The 21,746-nt window shown below is 37.3% G+C and overlaps 1 protein-coding gene across 3 annotated transcripts in view; it reads left to right on the top strand.

Annotated features, from left to right (window-relative positions):
* LOC122793406 (alcohol dehydrogenase class-3-like) overlaps window positions 1-21,746 on the top strand; it is a 765,188-nt gene that overhangs the window by 629,768 nt on the left and 113,674 nt on the right. Inside the window, exon 6 of one of the 3 annotated variants that reach the window (XM_044061386.1) lies at window positions 4,184-4,444. The exons of the other annotated variants lie outside the window; for them this stretch is intronic. Within the exon in view, the coding sequence (XP_043917321.1) occupies window positions 4,184-4,444 (261 nt within the window). The remainder of the gene's footprint in view (window positions 1-4,183; window positions 4,445-21,746) is intronic. 3 annotated transcript variants of the gene reach the window in all.

Below are 21,746 nucleotides of genomic sequence, written 5' to 3'. Positions count from 1 at the left end.
ATATCTTTCTCTTTAATTCCAGTTTCTAACCATTCATTCATAACTTCTATAAAAATTATTTTTGCCACTGTTTCATTTCTTTATACATACCATATTAAATTCCATCCAGTCTTGTTGCAGATTTCATGTTAATATCTTTTAGAATTTCATTCAATTCTTTCATGGTTATTTTTTTGTTTTAAATACTCTATTTTCCTTACTTAATTTTTCACCTTTAAAATTTGTTCTGTTTTTTTCTCTCTTAACAATAATTCCAATATATATTCTTTAATTCTTTCGTATATTCCTTCTTGCTGTCTTATTTGCTTACCTTCCTTAATTTTTAATTCTGTTATTACTTTTCCTTCTTTTATTATTTTACTCAAATATGGTGCTATCTCTTCTTTCTTTCCTTGTAAACAATATTTTTGCTTATATAACAAGTTGTTAATTTTAATTTGATTCATTATATATATTTCTCTTTCTTTTTCATAAAAGGAATTTTACTTCTCTAATAAGTTTCTAAATGTTTCTTCAATTAATATCTTATATCTCTCTCTGCCTTTTCTTCTTTTCTTCCTTATACATTCTAAAAATACTTTTTTATATTTTTCTTTAAAATTAAGCCACCAAGCAGTCCAATTCTCATAAAACTCCCTCATAGTCGTATGATTTTTTTTTTTATAATTCCACAAGTTATTTTTTCTCTTCTAAATCTAATTTATTTTCATTAATTCTCTTTACTCCTTTTCTTATTCTTATATAGTCTTCATTTTCCTGTACTTTAACCCATATTGCCACATGATATGAAAATCCAGCATACATAATTCCTTTTTTATAACTTTTAAACTATCAGATATTAAAAAATAATCAATGTCCTAATTGCATTCCTTTTACAGGTCCAGTGGTTATTCTCCCATACACTTAACTTTCCACTTCTCATAATTTCTTTAGCCATTTTAACATCACGGCTGCTCTTATTTTTCCTTAAATTACAATTAAAATCGCCCACCACTATAATGTCTATATTTACACAAACTTATTCAAGAATATTTTTAAACATCATTTCTCTCCCTTTTTTGTTACACATGCATATAAAACTATAATTCTATACACATATTTTTCCATGTCACATCTATTACCATAGTTCAGCCTAGTTCCACTATGGTTACATCTAATATTTTAATGCTTTCTTAACATAATATACATTTGCCCAAGCATGTTTCTTTCTCCATGTTCCAAACTACCACACCATTCCAAAGTTTTTCAGTTTGTGTTCTTTCTTCCTCTGTTAATAATCTGATATCTTCTAAAACAATGTGCATCTACTGCAGCATACCATTGTAATATATCTATTCTCATTTTAAGATTGTTTCATACTGTTCACATTTAAAGCTAATATTTTCAGCTTTTAAGAACAGTTAGTATAATAAAATATTTATCCTTTCCTTTCTTATTTTCTCTAAGCATTATGTTTAGAATTTTCTTTTCCTTTCTTTAACTCTTTTTCCTATCAAATTATTTTTATTTCTTACTGTGCACCAATCCACTTCTTTCTCACTTGTCTCCTCTGTTTCTTTTTCCTTGTTACTTTCTTTAACTTCATGTATAACCTCTTTATCAGTTACATCTGTGTGTAAATTTCCTTGTATAACACATTCTACTATATCCTTATCCTGTATAACTTCATTTTCATTTTCTTGCACATTCATTTCATATTTTAGCCATGAATGACCAGTATTGCCACATGTTTTGCACTTTAAATCACATGTTTTGCATTATGTTATGTTTTACCACATAAATAACATATTTTTATTCAATTTATTGATTAAATGATAATTTTTTTACACAAAAATAGCATGTTTTTGGTTGAACCATGTATTTTACAAACCCCCTATTACCATGAACATTAATAGTATGTGCATAACATTATCATTTTCCATTTTCAGTATTACTCCACATTCCCATCCCCAGTCCATAGTCCTCTTTCATTATATATTTTTGTAGTGTCTATTACTTCTTTACAAATAGTTAACAAATGTTCTTTCAGTGCTTTTGCTTCAACTTCAGTTCTAAACTGGATCATTATTCTTTTTTTTTGTCTGTAAAAAGCTTGCATGACATATTCTGACCATGGATCCATGGATAAATATTTTTCTTTTGTTCATATGCACCCAAATCATTTTCCATGGCCTACCCAGTCTCAAATATCAAGTCACAAAAAGTCTCTTTACTAATTAAAATCAATGGTCTTACCTCTTTTGCTTTGACACCCAGAGGTGCTATGACAGAGTCCCAAACCGTATACCTGTCCAAGCTTTATTCTTTTTTATAGCTAACATGTACTGTATACTTCTTTTTTGTTTCTTTTATTTCTTATTTCTTCTTTGCTACTTTCCCACAGTTTGTGCATAAGTTTTTGTCTCTTGAACTTTTTTTGGCACAGTCTCTTCTTCTCCTTTTTTTTCTTCTATTTTCTCCATGATGTCACTCCATAAAATTGCTGCTCCCTTTCTGGTTCACTTTGGTTTACCATTTCTACCAAATAATCATCCCGCAACCCTCCCAATTGGAGGGCTGTAATTATTCATTTTGCAGAGGTAACTGTCTTTCCTTCAAACAATCTCCTCTGAATACATGTCTATTACAGCTACAATTTAATTTTCTTCCAATATCACTTTTTTCTGCATCCACAACATCAGAAAAAACTTCTGGTAGCGATTCTACCATTTCAGCTACATTTTTCATCAACCTTCACTTCATTTTCAGCCAAAGCTGAATCAGCCATATTTTCTTCCTGTTCCTCCTGGCTGACTCTGTGCCTGGACAAAGTAACACACAAGTCCTTCCCCCGACTACCAAGAGTAGGGGAAATTCCTTGATGCCCTAGCCAAATTTCCCCTAGTACTATAAATACTTCCTCAAGTCTTCCCCTAAAAGAGGCCATTAGCCTAGAGGGACTAACCTGGTCAACAAAAAGATAAATACAAATTAATGAATGTGTAGCTCATGTAAACTTTGTAGATATATTGGCCTTGTCTGCTCATTCTGGTAAATCAAATCTAGAACACTTCAGTGTGTTGTCAAAGAGTCTAATGGTATACTATCATTCATTTGCTTCTGCTTTAGCAAGTCAGACTTATAAGGCTCAACTAATGAGAGTTTTAACCTTAGAAAATGTAGCCCATTATTTTCCATTAGGATGAGATTTGGGTCCCTGGGAGTGGTGTCAATATTCAAATTGGGCTGACAGAGGTTTCTTATAAGTTCCAACTCTCTGTACATGCTCAGTATTCCTGCCATGGAGGCTATGCAGTGAGCATTAATAATACACTCTCACTCACCTCCATGATTGATGTAAGCCATCATTACATCCATGCCTCCTTTATCAAGCAAGGTACGGCAGCCAAGTTTCTCTGATTTCCACTTAGTGTGGCACCAGATATACATTCCACACTACCTCCTTGAAGCCACATGACAGTGTGTGTTGCATCGCTCCTCACTAATCCACATCACCTGACCTAAGTGAACTTAGGTCAACTGGGTTCAAGTCAATTCTCTTTATCGATAAACATATATAGACATAGGGCTTTATTTCTCTATCAAATGGAGCTGGCTGATATATGTACATATAGACAAAGATATGAATATGGAAATAAACATATATGGAAATAAACATATATATATATATATATATATATATATATATATATATACATATATATATATATATATAGATATATATAGATATATATATATAGATCCACAACTCCTTTTTCCTATTCTTGCGCAACAGGTCAGGGTGTCAGTTCAACAATGGCAATCATCTAGAGGTTTACACCACCAGGTGGCTAGTCCTACCAAAGTTGTTCATTCACATCACACATTCACATGCTCACACACACACACACCTATGGACACTTTAGAGTGTCCAAGCTACCTACTGCATATCTTTGGAATGTGGGAGGAAACCAGAGCACCCAGAGGAAACTGACACAAACACAGGGAGGACATGCAGACTCCACACAGAAGGTATCTCAGCCAAGAATCAAACCAGGAACCTCTTGCTTTTAGGTGACAATGCTATCCACTTTGCCACTGTGCCGACAAATATATATGTAATGTTTAAAGTGATTGCTCCAGAGTTAGGCATATATAACAGAAGCTGACAACTAATGTGTATATTTCTGCCTTTCATCTGTAGGTTAAGCCAGGATCGACTTGTGCCATTTTTGGCTTAGGAGGAGTTGGACTTGCAGCTGTTATGGGCTGTAAAACAGCAGGGGCATCCCAGATTTTTGCCATTGATATTGAAGAAAGCAAGTTTGATATAGCTAAGGAGCTTGGTGCTACCAAATGCCTCAACCCGCTGAGCTTTCAAAAGCCCATTCACGAAGTCTTGCTGGAGTTAACTGATGGAGGTGTAGACTGCGCCATAGAATGCATTGGCAATGTGGAATTAATGGTAGGTCATAAGGCATGCATAGTTTATAGTGAACCTTTATTTATGTATTTAATTTCTTCCTTTTTATTATTACACAGCCCATTCTATAGGACTGCCTCATTCATGGAGATGTTTACTAAAAGTACTTAATAAAATCACAGCAATACAAAGGTCACTTCTAAATGACAAGCAATTTTACAAAGACTTTGCAATTTATAATAATAAAAGGTGCGTCTGTGTACCTCTTTGTCTGTGTGTACCTTGGTCTGTCTGTGTGCATGCCTCTATGTGATTGCATGTATGTGTTTGTGTGTGTGTGCATGTGTGTGTGCGTGTGTGTGTGTGTGTGTGTGTGTGTGTGTGTGTGTGTGTGTGTGTGTGTGTGTGTGTGTGTTGGGGGGGTGCTTGTGGAGGAAGGAGTTATACCTCTTAAAAGGCAAATTGTGTTGAGATAGAAAAAGAAAACATCACAGCAGGTTCAACTATGACTTAATGAAAATATTTATTTCTTTACAACTAACAAGCAGGTGAGGCAAAACAGAGAAAAAGAAATGAAAAGATAAAGGTGAAGTTATTGAAAAAAGACTGAACTAAACACAGCTTTTGTGGAATATGTACACGTTTAACAGGTACATGGCATTAAAAAGCTGGAGATCTTTTCCAAGGTATGTGTAAGTTATATAAATAGTAGGTTATGTCCTTATAATAAAAAATATAAAGTAATCTGGATCTCTGCAGACCTTCATTTTAGTAGCTGCCTGTGTATATCAGTGCAGAATAGGAAGCATACTGCGACTCAGGCTTGTACCTACAAATTAGAACTAGCAGAGGCTAATTCTACTCAAGATTTAAAAGTAAGATAGGGCAAAATTAACCAAAACTGCTAAATGCAGCTTGAACAAAACAGAATGAGGCCAAAAACACAAAAATCAAGCATAGCAAACATGGAGAAGGCAGGTAAAAGGCAAATAAACCAATGTAGCTTTAATAAATGTAAAATGAAATTAAAATCAGTATTGTGGAGCTCAAGGATAAGCAGTTTTGGCAGAGGCCTTCATCAGATCTACCATGAACTTAACAGGCTGGTATTTAAATAAGTCAAAGAGTTCCTTGTTACTAAAAGGACCAGACATCTCAGAATTCATCTCCTAAGTGTTTCTCCTTTCAATATAGGATTTAATGGAATCATTCCACTCATCCCTGGGGATCTGTCAGCTTGTAGGTCTATGATTCATCTTAATTCAGCAATTTCAGTCCTATTCACTAAGTCTCCTCCTCTTTGACTTTCATTTACAACTTCCAGTAACAAAAATCAGAATTTATGCCCAGGTTAGGCATAGATATGTTGATTCAAAGCATTATTTTTATTGTGTAAGTTTATATCACTCAGATGTCATGTCTTTAAGAAATATATTGGTTTTCTCAACATAAAAACATGTGCATAACTGACAGTGAGTAACATAAATAACATTGCTGGTGTTTCAATCAGCATACATATTTAGTCTATAGTTATGCCCTGTGATCAGATGTATAAAACCGTTTCTAGAGTTTACATGCACAGGCTTTACATTTTCTGCCAGAAAATATACCATTTCATGTGCCAATCATAATCGGTCTTGTCCCAGTCTTATTCTGACAAAGTAGCTGTTTCAGATTCTTTTTATTCTTATAACAGAAACGGAATTCTATGCCAACGATGCACTTTATGTTGTTGCCTGTTCTAATTTCTCCATATCTTTTGGATTTCTAATACCATGATGGGAATGGACTCCATTCTTAAGTCAAAGTATGATTAATGCTCATGAAATTAGTATTGCTTCAATCTTTGATGTCAGCCAAAAGTGCTCATCACAGCACACACAATGTGCCCAGTAATGACTCCTTTTGCAGTTTGTACAGGGTTACATGGATTGGTAACATATCTAAATATGATTGTAAATTCTTTTTTATAAGACCCATTGCTCCTACTACTATTAGAACTGTTTGGGTATGTTTCTTCCACATTGCTCTTGTTTCTGCCTGCAGATCCAGGTATTTTATGACTTTGTGTCTCTCTGTAAGAAAGGCACTATAGTCACTGGGTGTGGCATTTTCAATGACCAATGCTACTTTTGTCTACTTTTCCTGGACCACTATATCCAGTTTTCTAGCATCTATCTTTTGAACTGTTGGTGTTGGGTGATCCCATGTGATATAAACTTCATCATTTTCTATGATTCTTTGTGGCTCATGTTTCCAGTGTTTTTCAGCCACTTTGATACCATAATGTTTGCACAATCTTCACTGTAACCATGTTGTCACATTATTGTGCCTTTCAGTATACAGTCCCTCTGCCATTAGTGCGTTGCAACCAGAAACAAGGTGTGTGAATGTTTCCAATTCAGTTTTACAAAACCTGCATTTGTCTGCTTCTCCCACATGCTCAATGGACGTTGAAAACCAGCGTGTACGTAGCCCACTATCTTGGACTGCCAATATTAGCCTTTCATTTCTTGGTTTGAATTCGCCTCTCCTTAACCATTCCTGCATTCGTTCTTGATCAACATGAAGCTCTTCCAGAAGTTTTCTATACTTGCAACTATATTTATGTTTTTCCACGTTTCTTGCCTTCTCATCTGATCCTTTACTTTATATTCTTTCTTTTGTTTTTTGGCACATTCAGTTGCTGCCTGTTTTTTATCTACTTCGGGTTTGATTTCCATTCCTGCTTGATGTCAATATGCTTTTGTAAATTAAGCAGAGAAGTCATCTTAGATTTATTCTCCTCATGTTTCAAAACTTTAACCACATTTGGATCTTGTGAGGTCAGTAAATATGTGTGGAGTCCCACAATTGCAGATCTATACATGTAATCAATTTCAAGGAGGCCCATCCCTCCTATGAAATGGGGAATATATAATCTTGGTATACACTAATTTTTAGAAATCATTTGGTGAGCATGAAACATCCTTCTTGTTTTAATATCTAATCTATCCAACACTTTTTGGGGCCAGTCAATCACTCCAAAACTGTATGTTAGGACAGGAAGAGCAAATTGATTGTCTGTCATTTTTAATTTCTCCAAGTCTTTTGGGTTTCTAATACCATGAGGGGAATCAACCCCATTCCTAGGTCAAAGTACAATTAAAGTTCTTGAAATTAGTATTGTTTCACTCTTTAATGCCAGCCAGTAGCGCTCCTTGCACCTGTAATGTGCCCAGTAATGACTCCTTCTGCAGTTCGTATGGAGTTACATGTACTGGTAACATATCTAAATATGATTGTAAATTCTTTTTTATAAGACCTGTTACTCCCACTATGTTTTTATTTTTATTTAACATTTGTTAACCGGGAAAGTCCGACTTGGAACAAAACCAATTTTCAGCGGAGGCCTGAGGAGAAACGCTCCAGATGCATGTCTTTGTATGCATATACTACTATTCGAACTGTCTGGGTATCTTTCTTCCACATGGCTCTCATTTCTGCCTGTAGATCCAGGTATTTTATGACTTTGTGTCGCTCTGTACGCAAGACACTGTAGTCGTTGGATGTAGCAATTTCAATGATCAGTGCAACTTTTCTCTTCTTTTCCTGGACCACTATATCCGTTTTTCTAGCATCTATCTTTTGAACTGTTGGTATTGGGTGATCCCATGTGATATAAACTTCATAATTTTCTATGATTCTTTGTGGCTCATGTTTCCAGAGTTTTTTAGCCACTTCGATACCATAATGTTTGCGCAATCTTCAGTGTAACAGTCTCGTCCCATTATTATGCCTTTCAATATGCAGTCCCACTGCCATTAGCGCGTCGCAACAAGCAACAAGGTGTGTGACTGTTTCCAGTTCGGTTTTACAAAACCTACATTTGTCTGTTTCTCCCACATACTCAATGGACTTTGTAAACCAGCGTGTATGTAGCCCACTATCTTGAGCTGCCAATATTAACCTTTCATTTCTTGGTTTGAATTTGCCTATCCTTAACCATTCCTGTGTTTGTTCTTGATCAACATGTGGCTCTTCCAGAAGTTTTCTATACTTGCAACTATATTTATGTTTTTTTCCACATTTCTTCCCTTCTCATCTGATCCTTTGCCTTATATTCTTTCTTATGTTTTTTGGCACATTCAGTTGCTGCCTGGTTTTTATCTACTTCTGGTTTGATTTCCATTCCTGCTTGATGTCGGTATGCTTCTGCTAAGTTAAGCAGAGACATCATCTTAGATTTATTCTTCTCATGTTTTAAAACATTCACTATATTTGGATCTTGTAAGGTCAGTAGATATGTGTGTAGTCCTATGATTGCAGATCTATACATGTAATCAGTTTCAAGGAGGCCCATCCCTCCTTTGGAATGGGGAATATATAATCTTGGTAAACAACACTGATCTTTATAAATCATTTGGTGAGCATGAAGCATCCTTCTTGTTTTAATCCAATCTATCCAACACTTTTTGGGGCTAGTCAATCACTCCAAAACTGTAAGTTATGACAAGAAGAGCAAATTGATTTATAGCTTGGATCTTGTTCCTAGATGTCAGTGCTACTCTCAGGATTAATTTAAGTCTTCTAAAGTATTCCTTACTGAGTATTATTTGCATTTGTTTGTGTTTTTTGCTGATCTTTCATCAGTTCCCGAGTATTTATACACTCCTTCTTGCTCAAGTTCTTTTATATCACATTTTTGTCTCAAACTGATGGTTTCCTGGTGCTGCAGTTTTCCTTTTTTAAATGTTGCTTTTGCACATTTATCAAGACCAAATGACATTCTAATATCATCTGAAACAGTTTTGACAACCTGCAGTTGTGCTTTCAATACCTCATCTGATGAGCTATACAGTTTTAAATCATCGACAAAGAGAAGATGAGAAGTCATTAGACTTTGTTGTTTTCTAGTAGCCAGATTGTAGCCATGGCCTAAGCTGTTAAGTAAACAGCTTAATGGATTGATGGCAAGGCAGAATAACAATGGTGGCAGAGTCACCGTGGAATATCCCCCTTTGAATTTTTATGGCTTGTAATGTAGTCAATCAGTGTAGAGTGCATCTTATACATTTTTAAGCACTCTTTTATCCATGAATGTGGGATACTATCAAATGCTTTTTTATTGTCAGTCTATGCCATACTTAGATTCTTCCCCTTTTTACAGTTCTCCACTATAACTTTATTTAATAACAGATGATCCTTTCTTCTATATGACATTCTTTTATTGCCCTTTTGTTCTACTGCCACAATTGAGTTTTCTTCTTAATGACTATAAACTCTGTCGGCGTCAATTCCCGTGTATAGTTTATACGTCATTGGAAGACAAGTTATTGGTCTATAATTTTTAGGGTAGTTTGCAGGTTCACTCTTAAGTAAGAGCATTGTTTTTCCTGTTGCTAACCAATGCAATGTCTGTTTGGGGTGTATATATAAATAGTTCGTACTCATGGCTAAATCCTCATGCAATGATGTTAATACTTTCAGTCAAAGTTAGGTACTGCATCTGGGCCTGGGGCTTTCCAATTAGAGACTTTTCTTAACCTTGTTTCAATCTCTCTGGCTGTTACTTCATCCCATTTTATATCCTGTACCTTTAACCCTTTTATTCTTTCTTTTACTTCTTCAATCCATTTCACATCTTTCTTATGTTCCACAGGATCTTCATAGGTACTTCTTCAAAATGTATCTGTTTCTTTTTTTTTTGGCGGTCTTTCAATTCCTTTTACCTTATTTCCCAATTCTCTATAAAATATAAATTTTTTTGGATCATCACTAAATTGCTTATTCTGTACTTTTCCTTTATATTTATCTTCATATCTTCTAAATCTTTCCGCCATTGCTGAAATTTTTATTTTGTTATTTGTGATAGTACATGATAGATCCTGATCTGTTCTAATACTGTGAATTGCTTTTACTACATCTATCTTTCTTAGTATTTTTGCTGATCTCTTCCATCTTCTATAATCTTCTAACAATGACATTCCTTGTCTTAGCTGCTTTATAGTTTTCTCCATTCGATATTTCCATGATGGTGTTTTATTTCTGCCCTTCCTTTCCATCACTAACCTGTGTTCCTGTGGTAGAACTTTATCAGTTATTAATTTAGCAGCACAGTCATATATTCTGTTTACTTTGGTTATATCGCATGGATCTCTATAGACAGTCCTAATTAATGCGTTCATTTGTTTTATCAAACTTCTGACTTTTGGGGTTTTATTAACCTTCTGCAGACTATTTCTTTCATTGATCTTGATATATCTGTCTATGTCTATTAAATCTAGCAACTTTTCTCTTAACTCATTTTCGTCCAAACTGAGGGCACATCCCTTATTTTCTGTTTCCTGTGGGCATTCTATAGAAGATTCTATAGCATCTTCCTGTGGCACATTCTCTTTGACTTCATCATGTGCCATCCATTGCTCTATCAGTTTACCGTCAAAAGGTCGACAGTAACAGGCTCGACAGCCACCTCCTTGACCATGGTAGGACTGACTGTTGGAATGTCGACATTCATTTGTATGTCCATTTAGAAGGACGTACATGGGCACGGAGTTACAGCTTGTATGTCAGTGGGAGAGTAACACCTTAAGGTTGACAGAATTTGTCGATGTTGCTGCGTTCATCATGCAACCTACTTCATATTCATGAGTCGATGTTATTTGTCACGGAAATCACTGTTCATGGACATGATTTTCGTCCTTTTGATAGTAAACCGCTCCATCATATGGGAACTCACTGGCCTATCACTCCTCAACATTAACTGCATCAGAGTTTCCACAGTTTTCTTTTTCATTCCTTGCTGTCTAGCTTCAAGTGAACGTTTATACTGGTTTCCTGTGGAAGGGTCCAAAATATATTGATATGGCACCTGACCAATTGCTACCTGTTCCACTGGTTTCCCCTTAGTTTGGATATCCATTGCTCTATCCTGTTGTGGTGCTTTCTGCATTCAATTTTCCACACTAAATCCTTCTCTTTGCAGCTACTCCATAACCACAATTTCTATTTCTTTTTCTTCTCCAGTACTAATCTCTTTTTCTACTTTTCCTCTTAATCTGTTTATTTGTTGTTTTGTAAAATTTTCCATATCTGGATTCCTTTGCCTGTATTTCTCTTCAAATATCTTTGTCTATTGTCTGCTGTAAGGATCTTCCACTTATTCCTATTAACTTGGCATATCTGTTTTATGTCACTGCTATAAGTTAAAGAAATACCTCATTCTATTAACTCGATCCACATCTCTTCTCATTCCTTCAGGTGTCTCTTGTGTATTATTGTCCGTAAAATAGGGCCATCCACTAGTATTGTGAAGCAATCTGTTCTCCAGGATTTTATTTTGTACCTTCACATCTTTATAACCTCTTTGTTTGAATTCTATTCTGTCGTTCTAGCTCTGCATCATAATCCTGTTCTTTAGTACAAAGTCTAGAGATTCTCAGTAGTTGTCCCTTAATCACATGTGTGGTAAATATGTCTAGGACATATATTGGATCAGTGTAAGAAGTGATTTAAGCATAACGAATGAGTGCTTACAAATGTTTTTAGCTCGGAAATGTTGCGGGGGAAAAAAACATCAAACTGGGTGTAATCCTTTTCCTGGGCGAAGTCTAGAATGATAGTTTGGTGTCCTCAAAAAAATAGAAAGCAGTTTCATCATGCTTTCGGTTCAGTAATCTTAGTTTAACAAGATTTACTTCAAAAACTTCATGTATATATGTGCATTTTTTTTTTCAGCCACCAGTCTTTTGATCTCCCCTGGCATACAGAACACATTCCAAAACTCTTTTAGGTCCTGTAGTTGGCTAAATATGCCTGTATTGCAGATTTCCTGAGTCATCTGTGTTTAAAATTAATAGTTGTTAAGATACATTGCTCAACCTAAAGTGCAACATGTTACCTCTTCAGTGCCAAGATCTATCAATGCAAAGAAACTCAAAAGCTATGAATGAAATATAAACATAAGTTAGGGTTACATTACAGTAGTTGTAGAATAACTTTTATTTTACAGTGCTCTTACTTTATTTACAACTGGCATTTTGGATTTCCAAGCAGCAGTTACCAAATACCATGTTATGTCCAATGGGTTAAGGGCACACATTAATAAACATATCTGGTAGCTTCTTAACCTTTAAATGACCTTGGCATCAACCAGAAAAATAAACAGTAAAGAGCACAAAACCACAGCATACCACATTTAATTCTGGATCATGGGGCATCATTGCATCTTTGATTCAGTAGACATGGAATATTTTGCTGAGATGAAATCTGTTAAAGTTGTTTTAAGTTATAAGAATTTATGGGAAACCCAAGGTAGGACTAAAACATTATAGTCAACTTCATTACAGTTATAACGGGAATGGTTAAAGAATGGAACACTAGGTGTTTGTCTGAAAAGTAAGTTGCATACAAAGTCAGACAAAAAAGACTACAAATGTAAAACGTGTGGAGTCCATCATCATGTTTTCTTGCAGTTTATCAGGTCATCACTATATAGTGTGGTAGGTACAGGTAGCAAACACCACAGTTTTCTTTACAAAAGTGCTTTTATTTTTAACAAAATGTAAAATCAGAATGCTTCGTCCAGTGCAACAACTTGTACTATGCAGCATAACTAGTCACTCTAGCTCAGTATTGTAGAAAGGGGCTTCGCAACACATGCTCAAAGTAAAACTGCTCGAGCATCAGTAGCCCACAGAATAAAAGGATCAACAGCATAGCAATGAATCATTTTTTACCATAGGAAATCACAGCAGGCACAATTTCTAATTGTGCGCTGGCAGTGACTCAGTTCTATAGGAAGATTTCTCCTTTCTCTCCCCCCAGACCCACCCCAACCCCCACATCAGGGGGTGTAAAGGACTTGACCCCATGAAAAAAAAATCAAGAAGAAGTGAGTTTTTCACCCCTTTGGAGTTTGGGCATTTTTTTTCTTTTGAAACTGACTTTCGGGAAGTAAGCATTTCATAGTAGAACTGGTTGAAAGGTGCTATAGGAACAAAAGTGACAGACTGGATAGCACTTTACAGTCAGGTCCCAAGTAAGAGTTCTTAAATAAGCCAAAAACATAATGGTTAACTAAAAGTCTTTGTCTCTAGCCACAGTTCATATTGGTGAGAGAAAACAGTTATATTCCCAGAGAAAATAAAATAAAAAAATAATAGGTCTTTTTTGCCACATCTCATCTAGAGATAAGTAACATCTGTAGAATTAAAATAAAGCACATAAAAGTCTTTTTAGCTAGGTCTCACACTCATAAGCTATGACACTTTATCCAGTTTGCACCTCTTGTACAAATAACCAACAGCTAGGGCACACAAGTGAAAAGTCACTATAGATAGTGCCTCATCTTATGTGTAAATTTAAAGCCCCTGGCACACAAAATAAATGCTTTAACATACCACTAAAGTCTGGAGCAGATAAACAAAAAGTTTCTGACAAATAAGTCTCTCAAGTAATACTGTATAAATTATGTAGACCAATATATCCGGCTCATCACCACTTGGTTAAAAATATGGTCCTGGATCTCATCTTCAGGACTTCTATGGACAGTTCCAAACTCTTGATGAAGGCGGCCCATATCTGGGCCAACTGTTCTAACTTCTGTACACCTCAAGGCACAGGAAAATCCTCCGATTCTTCTGAACTCTCAAACACTGACTTCTGCTATATTATCATTGAAATGTTTGTAGCTGCCTCTGATTACGTGTTATTCCAAGTGATTCCCTTAAAGGGACCAGTCTCAGAACCATGCTTCTGTATGTTTCCCATTGCTAAGACTGCACAGTTTAAAGTTGCAAAAAAAGTGTTTTTTTTTGTGTGTGTGTGTGTGTGTGTGTGTGTGTGTGTGTGTGTGTGTGTGTGTGTGTGTGTGTGTGTGTGTGAGTGTGTGTGTTTGAGAGAGAGAGAGACAGAGAGAGCAATAACTCCTAAAATAGTGGATACAGTAATAATTAACCAGTGTTAGCACAGCATGACCATTTGCATACATTTTTATGTAGTTCTATCTGTTTATTTTACAGAAGAAGTAAGACTATTAGTGATTTTCTTGTGCATAGTCATTTCATTTTTTCTAGACTTCTTTGGAGCTAAATATTACCCATAGACTTATTTTGGGATTTTCCCATTTGAGACATGCAATTTATTTCCCTACATAGTTCAAATTTTGAAAAAAATAATTCCAAATAAAATGTATTCACGGAAAATGTAATGTTGTTTATACAATAAAGTGGTCCTGCTCCCTTTTCTGCATTTGATAGACGTGGAGACATTTTAAAACATGTATTCAAGAACAGAGGCAACATAAATCAAAGTCTGGATAACCGATTAACTTTGAAGAAAAAGATGTGTCTTTGATTAGGTAATACAGACTAAAAGATGTGGATATAATGATAAAGACAGTATTTTATAGAAATATGTGTTTTATTCTTAGGTATATCATAGTGTATAATTTGAAGTATTTATATGGGAGATTAATTTGCTTTTTGTTCTTGGTTCCTTGTCCAGTACATTATCCATGTTCAGTTTTTTATTTGTTTTTTTCTACATTTACAATTATGTTTCTTGTTCCTTTTTATTTGTTTTCTATTAGTTAGATTGGACTGTATGGCTCTTGTGATTTTTATTGCCCTTCTGTTTTTGCAGGGCACAGTCCAAGGTATCAGTAGTCATAATTCTGCATTGAAAATTATTTTTCATCAGTTTATCTCCTGCCATCACAACCATTTTGCACTGCTCACTTCAGCATACCCTGCCATGTCTTTTGGAATAGATGGCTAATACAATTTTTACATAAGCCTCTTTTTGTATGCTTTATGCCTAGATGGCCTGGAAAAGGAATGGCCCTTGGGTCTGTCATCTTTTGTATCACTTCTTCATTATGGCCCCCTTTCATTGTCTATTCTTTGTACCAATATACTCACTCCTTCTGCACTTTGGAGTGATATGTTTTCTTAGCTGCCTTCTTTAAGATTTGTAAAGTGGGATCTAAGAGCTGTTTCTGTTGCAACATTTTCCCTTTATGATCCTCCTCTGTTCCACTCCCATAAGAAGTCTAGTATCTTTTGACATGAGTGGCTTTGATTCAGACTTGCTTCAATTACAGTGGTCTTTTTCAGAGGCAGCCATATTACAAACATCTATTACAAGTGTGAATGTTGGCTGAACTCACCCCCCCATGACTACACTTTCCCCATATATTGTTTCCATGCCTGGCTGACTGTAGCTATATGTACACAAGGTAATGAGTCACCAAAGTCATTTGTTATCAAGGTATCTGCTGGAATATGAGCAAACACTGGCAAAAAACTACCACCTGTTTGTCTTTTGCACTTGTTCCAGTCCAAGTTACCAATGGTATCTGAAAGGGTGTAACACCCATGGCTCAAACGGGGGTTGAGTGCCTAGGTAAGTAATATTACGTTCCTCTCTAACAACTGCAAACTTTATAACAGCTTTGCCTGATGCAGTATTGCTTTTTCCTCTCTACCAGGATATGGTACAGGAAGAAACTGCTGTTTAAAGGCAGCCCACCAGTACTGTTGTATTACCTCTCTTAACTCTCTCAAAGGGCTATTGTTCACCCATCCTACCTCTGTGAACCATTGAACCATACATACCCTAGATGGTTATACTGAAAACATCTAACCCCTGGGCCTTGGCATGTAGTGGAACCAGTAACTTCATCATTTTCTTCATGAAACAAGATATGATAATTGAAACTGCTCCATGGGTTCTATATACCCATGTGTAATGAGAAGTCAGCCTATCTTGTGGAGCTAGGGTCTATTCTAATTTGTCAAAAACTAACTTCAGTGAATGGACACTCATCGAACACAAATCAGTGAATGGCCCTTCATCAAATGTTCACATTAGTGAATGTTTTTCACAGGGACTGGAGTTAGTTGTCAAGCATTATGAAATTTATCCTTTTCCCTACTGTAATGCAATCTTAGAGTTGGTATATATAAGTAGGGGGTGGTAGTGTCAGGGGTGCAGCCACCCACCTTTATGGGTTTGATATACTGCGGTGTGTGTGACGGTCAGAATGTTGGACAAGTAACTCAGTTCTTTGTGAAAAATGTTCGCTGATGTGGACGTTTGATGAACGGCCATTTGCTGATTTGTGTTCGATGAATGGCCATTCGCTGCAGTTCGTTTTTGAAGAAGTAATATAGACCCGTGCAGTTATAATATAGTTGCTACCTATAGATCACCCTTTTGTTTATATCTTCAGCCAAAGTGCATTCTCCATCTCTGTCAAAAAGATTCTCATATCCTTGTGCAAAGTACTTATTGCTTTCTCCTTTATCATAAAGTCTCCTATCATTTCAAAAGTAGTAACTTGACATCCACTACTCCATCTGTAAAAGTAGGTACTTATGAAATCAGTAATACTACCTTATAACTCTCTCTTCTATGGTTTCTTTAATTTTAGGTATGATCTAAAAACATTGAAAAAGAACATCCCCTCCTTTGCTATAGTCAACACAATCAGAATCAGTCATCTTACTGACCGCATGCATAGCCCTGCCCATGGGAAAAGTTGTTACAAACCATATCAATTTCTCTTGTTCATTTGGTTCTGATTGCACACACTTTCAAATGCCTGTATAAAACTCTCAAAGTCAACTGCCTATTTATACTGAGGAAACAATTTAGTAATGACCTTGGTTTTCTGGATAGATTTTCACACTATTGCTCAAATGTGCTTGACTAAGGGGAAGCATCTTTCTCTCATGCAATTATTCCTTCTCCATCTCTGTAGCTTTAACCTCTTTTTTCATTCATTCTTACTCTCTCTGTCCTTGTTTTGTCTCTAGTGCAATGGCTACATCATGCTAATAGGTTCATAGGTTCATAGGCTGGTACTAGGCTATTGGCCCTAGGGCCTGTACAAGCCTAGCCATAACAATTCCCTGGCTATTTCTTCCCACAATATTTACTTCCCTGGACCCCTGTCTAGCAGGGTGACTGACATGATCCCCAGGGTAAATTTCCTATCTCTCATCCAGTCGTCAAGGTTACTTTTGAAGAGCGCCAAGGAGGTGCTCTGCTTGACATGTATGGGCAGTCTATTCTAGAGTATGGGGAGTCTCTGGGTCAGGAACCTATCCCCCAGGATGTTTTGTTCATTGTGATGGCAAGGTTTAGGTCCCTGGAGTGTATGGCTCTGAAAGATTGGGATTTCATTAAGTGTAGCATGTCCAACAGCTCTGGGTTTGACATGGCTGTGTATGTTAAGCAGAGATCGCCTCTGAGTAGACGATATGGGACAGAGTATAGCTGGAGTTTTTTCAGTCGTTTAGCATAGGCCATCTGCTTTAGGCCTGTGATTCTTTTAGTGAGGTATTTCTGTGGCCTTTCCAGTTATTGCAGATTTATTGTGAGGTACATACCAAATGGGGAGTTATACTCTATGATGGGTCTAATGAGGGATGAGTACAGTGGGACAATGACCTAAGTTTTTCTGGATGAAAAGCCCTTAGTGATGAGGCGTGCCACAGAAGGATTTCCTGACTCTTGAGGCAATGTGGTTATCGCAGGTGAGACCACTGTCCACCTGTGTTCCTAAGTCTCTTATCACAATTTCAGTGTTTAATGTACTGCCACCTTTGTGGTAATTCATGGGTACATGTTTTTTCCCAAAGGGGTTAACTATACACTTCTTGGCATTAAGCTTGAGCCCATGGCTCTGGCACCAAGCATCTGTTTCTTTAAGGCCCTTTTGTAGAATATCGACATAATTTGAGGATTCAATAATGTCTCCCAGTTTGCAGTCATCTGCAAACTTTGTTAGCCAGAGTCCCTTAGTGTTGGCCTGTACTTCAGAGTAGTAGATGTCAAACAAGAGCGGTCCCAGGACTGAACCATTCCCCTGAAGCTTAAGGCTTTTTGTTTTCATTTTTACACCTTATACTGTTTCATTCTGTCATCTGCTCTGAGTTCAGACATCTCATTTTCATATTTTGTTTCTTTAATTGAAGCTGCATTTCAAGGTCATCTTGGTGTAAATCAAAAGGCCTTTCACATATTGCTGTTGTTCAACAGAAATATGTCAGTGTCCTTTTGGTCTGCACTGCTTACCCAGTTTCACAGCTGATATTTTTGAATTGTTTTCAGAGTTCATCATGACTGATGTCCTTTATTCACTGGTTGCAGTAATTCTTACATCTGGGATTCCCTGCCTCAGGTAGCCAGATTTCTGGCCAGTATATAAAAGCCTTCTGCTACTTTAAGGTACGCTGTATGTCACATGTATGCTCCTCATGTAGCGTAGGGCATAAAAGTGATGTCCAGATGTGCCATCCTCAGAACGTCTTTGCTGCCAGTCGAAAAGCATCTCTCAGTCATTGGTCTGAATACCTACATCCTGTTTGCTGGTTTCTGAGCCATTGCAGATGTGTCCTGTTGGGTTTCATTTTTTTATGTATTTTGATTGCTTCTGGTGGGGTCATATCATCCAGGAAGGACAAATGCCAGAGTGGGAGACAGATTCCCCCAAAGAGTGCCACAAACAGTGTTTATTTTGAAGAGGCATCTCTCACAACCATACAACCTGTTCTATCTGTCAGACTTTTCTAATGAAAACTTTGCATAGTAGGCTTTCTTCCCTTGCACTACATCTGGAGAATCAGTGACTTAAGCTTTTTATTAAGGATACTATGGATGGAACTTCCCACCCCAATGGTCAGCTGTCAGGGAAGAACAAGGTTAAGAAACCAAGAATGAAATCTTCCACTGTCCAGCCTCCATTGGAAGTTTCTCCTGAGGTGAGTGAGAACCCAGATGTTTGTTTAGCTTTTTTGTTGGATCCCTCTACCAGGACCAGGTTAAAGGCCGGTGAGGGATCCACCCTTCACCACATCCGATGACCCTTTACAGATGTCTATTTTGAACATTCAGGGGGAACCATGGTTGATTATTTCTGAAGGGCCTAGGGGTGTTTCTCAGATTTTAATTATGGAAGAAGTCCCTACTACTGTCATTGAATGCCATTCTTGGTCAGAGCCTTCTAAGTTTTACAGGGTAGATGCCCCAGTAAAGAAAAAACAAAAAAACTAAACATGTTTCTCGTACCTCTGGGGATCCACAGAGTTAGTGGGCAGCCTTCACTCAGTGTTTATTTAATGCTTTGATAAAACCTCCTCAGGGGGTTTCTATTCCAGCTCCCCCTTGGTCCTCTACTCCCCTTGAAAGTACCAGGGAACAGGATTCCTCCCAGGAGGAGGAGGATTCTGATGAGGAGTCCCTTGCTTATTCTTCCCAAATTCCTTCTTCTTTAGACTATGGGTCAGAGGAAGTGGACTCTACCAGTCCTGATCCTCCTTTTGAAGAAATTTCTTTTGGGGACACAATCTCCAGGATGATGGAGGTCTCTGAAATTCTTAAGCGGTACTATGAGTTGCTGCAAATTGAATTTCTGAAATCTTCTGGTATTCCTCCTGCTTTTGGCTGCTTTGTTGGATGCATTTCCAATGCCTCTTAAGCGCCTGATTCTCACCCCCTGCTCCAAAGAAGCCTAATAGATTTTATAGGGTGTCTGAGGACTGTAACTTTTTGTACAAGTGTCCAGATACTAACCCCTCAGTGGTGTCTGTAGCCTCTAACAAGCCCTCTCAGTTGCTTTTTTCACCTAAGTTACTGCCTTCCGATAAAGACAGCAGAACCATGGAAAGGCTGGTTAAGAAGGTGTACACCTTGGCTACCTTGGCTTTTAGAGCTATTAATTATCAGACCCATATGTCCAGGAGTGTGTTGGCTCTCCTTTCTCAGGCCTCTCAGATTATTTTGGATCTCCAAGACTTTGTGGGTAAAATGTCTGCTCTTTCCCTGTTAGGAACTTCCTCACAGGTGGTTCGTCATTCCATCAGGTGTAGTTATGATGCAACAGATTCTAATTCCAGGTCTGCTGCTTTTGGGTCACTAATGAGGAGATATTCTTGCTTTCAGATTCAACCACTGCCTGATGATAGCAAAACAGAGTTGATGGATGCCCCTCTTGATGACAAAAACTTGTTTGGAAAACCACTGCTGATTTGTTTAAGTCCCTTCAGGATAAGGGGAAGGCCTTACAGGAACTCAAATATGTTTGTCTCTACTATTCCTAAATTTCAGAGAAACTACCCCAATAAGCCAACTTTTGTTTGCAGGCAATCTCATCCTCCTCCTAAGGGCAAAAAGAGTGGTAAGCAAGCTCCTCCTGCTCAGGCTACACAGGCTTCAGGGACTCAGAAGTCTTCCTTTCCAGATAAAGCAAGTGCTATCTGACTATCCATCTCTTCCCAACCTTTCTCTTCACCTTTCTCTCTCTCTTCATGTTTGACTTCAGATGACTCAGGATTCCTGGGTTCTGTCCATTAGTTGCCAGGCTTATTTTATGGTGTGGAAATCCCATCCCCATTTTATGGGCATTCCTCAGTCTCCTCAGAAACAACGTCCCTTTTTCTCAGATGCACTTTCAAACCTGTTGATTCAGAGTATTATTCAAGAGGTGCCTGTGTCCGAAAGGGGGAGGGGGTTTACTCCAGAATATTTCTAGTACACAGAAAAGAGGATACTTGGAGACCTACTCTAGATTCCTCTCATCTCAACACTCTGTTGAAGGTACCCACTTTTTGAAAGCTGTCCCTTCAAACTCTGTTTCCTATTTTGCTTCCTCAGGTTTATATCGTGTCTCTGGATCTCAGGTATGCTTATCTCCATATTCTGATCCATTCCCATTTCAGGAAGTTTTTCATTTCTCTGTTGCTTCCTGGCATTTTCAGTTCTCTGCTTTTCCATTCGGACTTTCTACTGGCCCAAAGGTATTCACCAAATGCCTCACTTCTGTGATTGCTTTCTGCAGGCTTCAGGGGATCCATGTATTTCCTTACTTGAATGACCTGCTGATTCAAGCCTCCTCTCCAAAGATCCTGTTGCAAAATCTTCATTTTGATATTTCCCTTATTCAGAGCCTGATGTTCACAATAAACTTCAAAAAGTCTTCTCTGACTCCTCAGGATCATGATTTTCTGGGTTGCAGGATTCGGTTTACCTTTAAAACCGCATATTGCACAAGGGTGAACAGAACAATTCTGAAAGGCACTCTGCAAAGTTTGCAAACGCTGGACGGAAAAAGGTTTGCATGTGCAATGAGCAAATGCACAGTGAGATTCGCTCATTGCACATTCGACATTCTGGGGCAGATTGCACTATAGTGGGGATCGGAAAATGGGTCCTTTCCCCACTGTAGTGTGGTCTCAGAGTTAGAATAATAAAGTAGGGGGGTATGGGGGGTGCAGCACTTTGTTTTTTTTTTTCTTCGTCATTAATGTTCAAAAAACAGGGAATCTGCTTTTCAATTTGCTGTTTTTCGCACATT

Source organism: Protopterus annectens, chromosome 2.part0 (genome assembly GCF_019279795.1).
Source record: "Protopterus annectens isolate FY-2018-M chromosome 2.part0, PAN1.0, whole genome shotgun sequence".
Classification (NCBI taxonomy): domain Eukaryota; kingdom Metazoa; phylum Chordata; order Ceratodontiformes; family Protopteridae; genus Protopterus; species Protopterus annectens.
The sequence above is the reverse complement of the archived record's forward strand: the minus strand, read 5'-3'. Positions and strand labels throughout refer to the sequence as shown.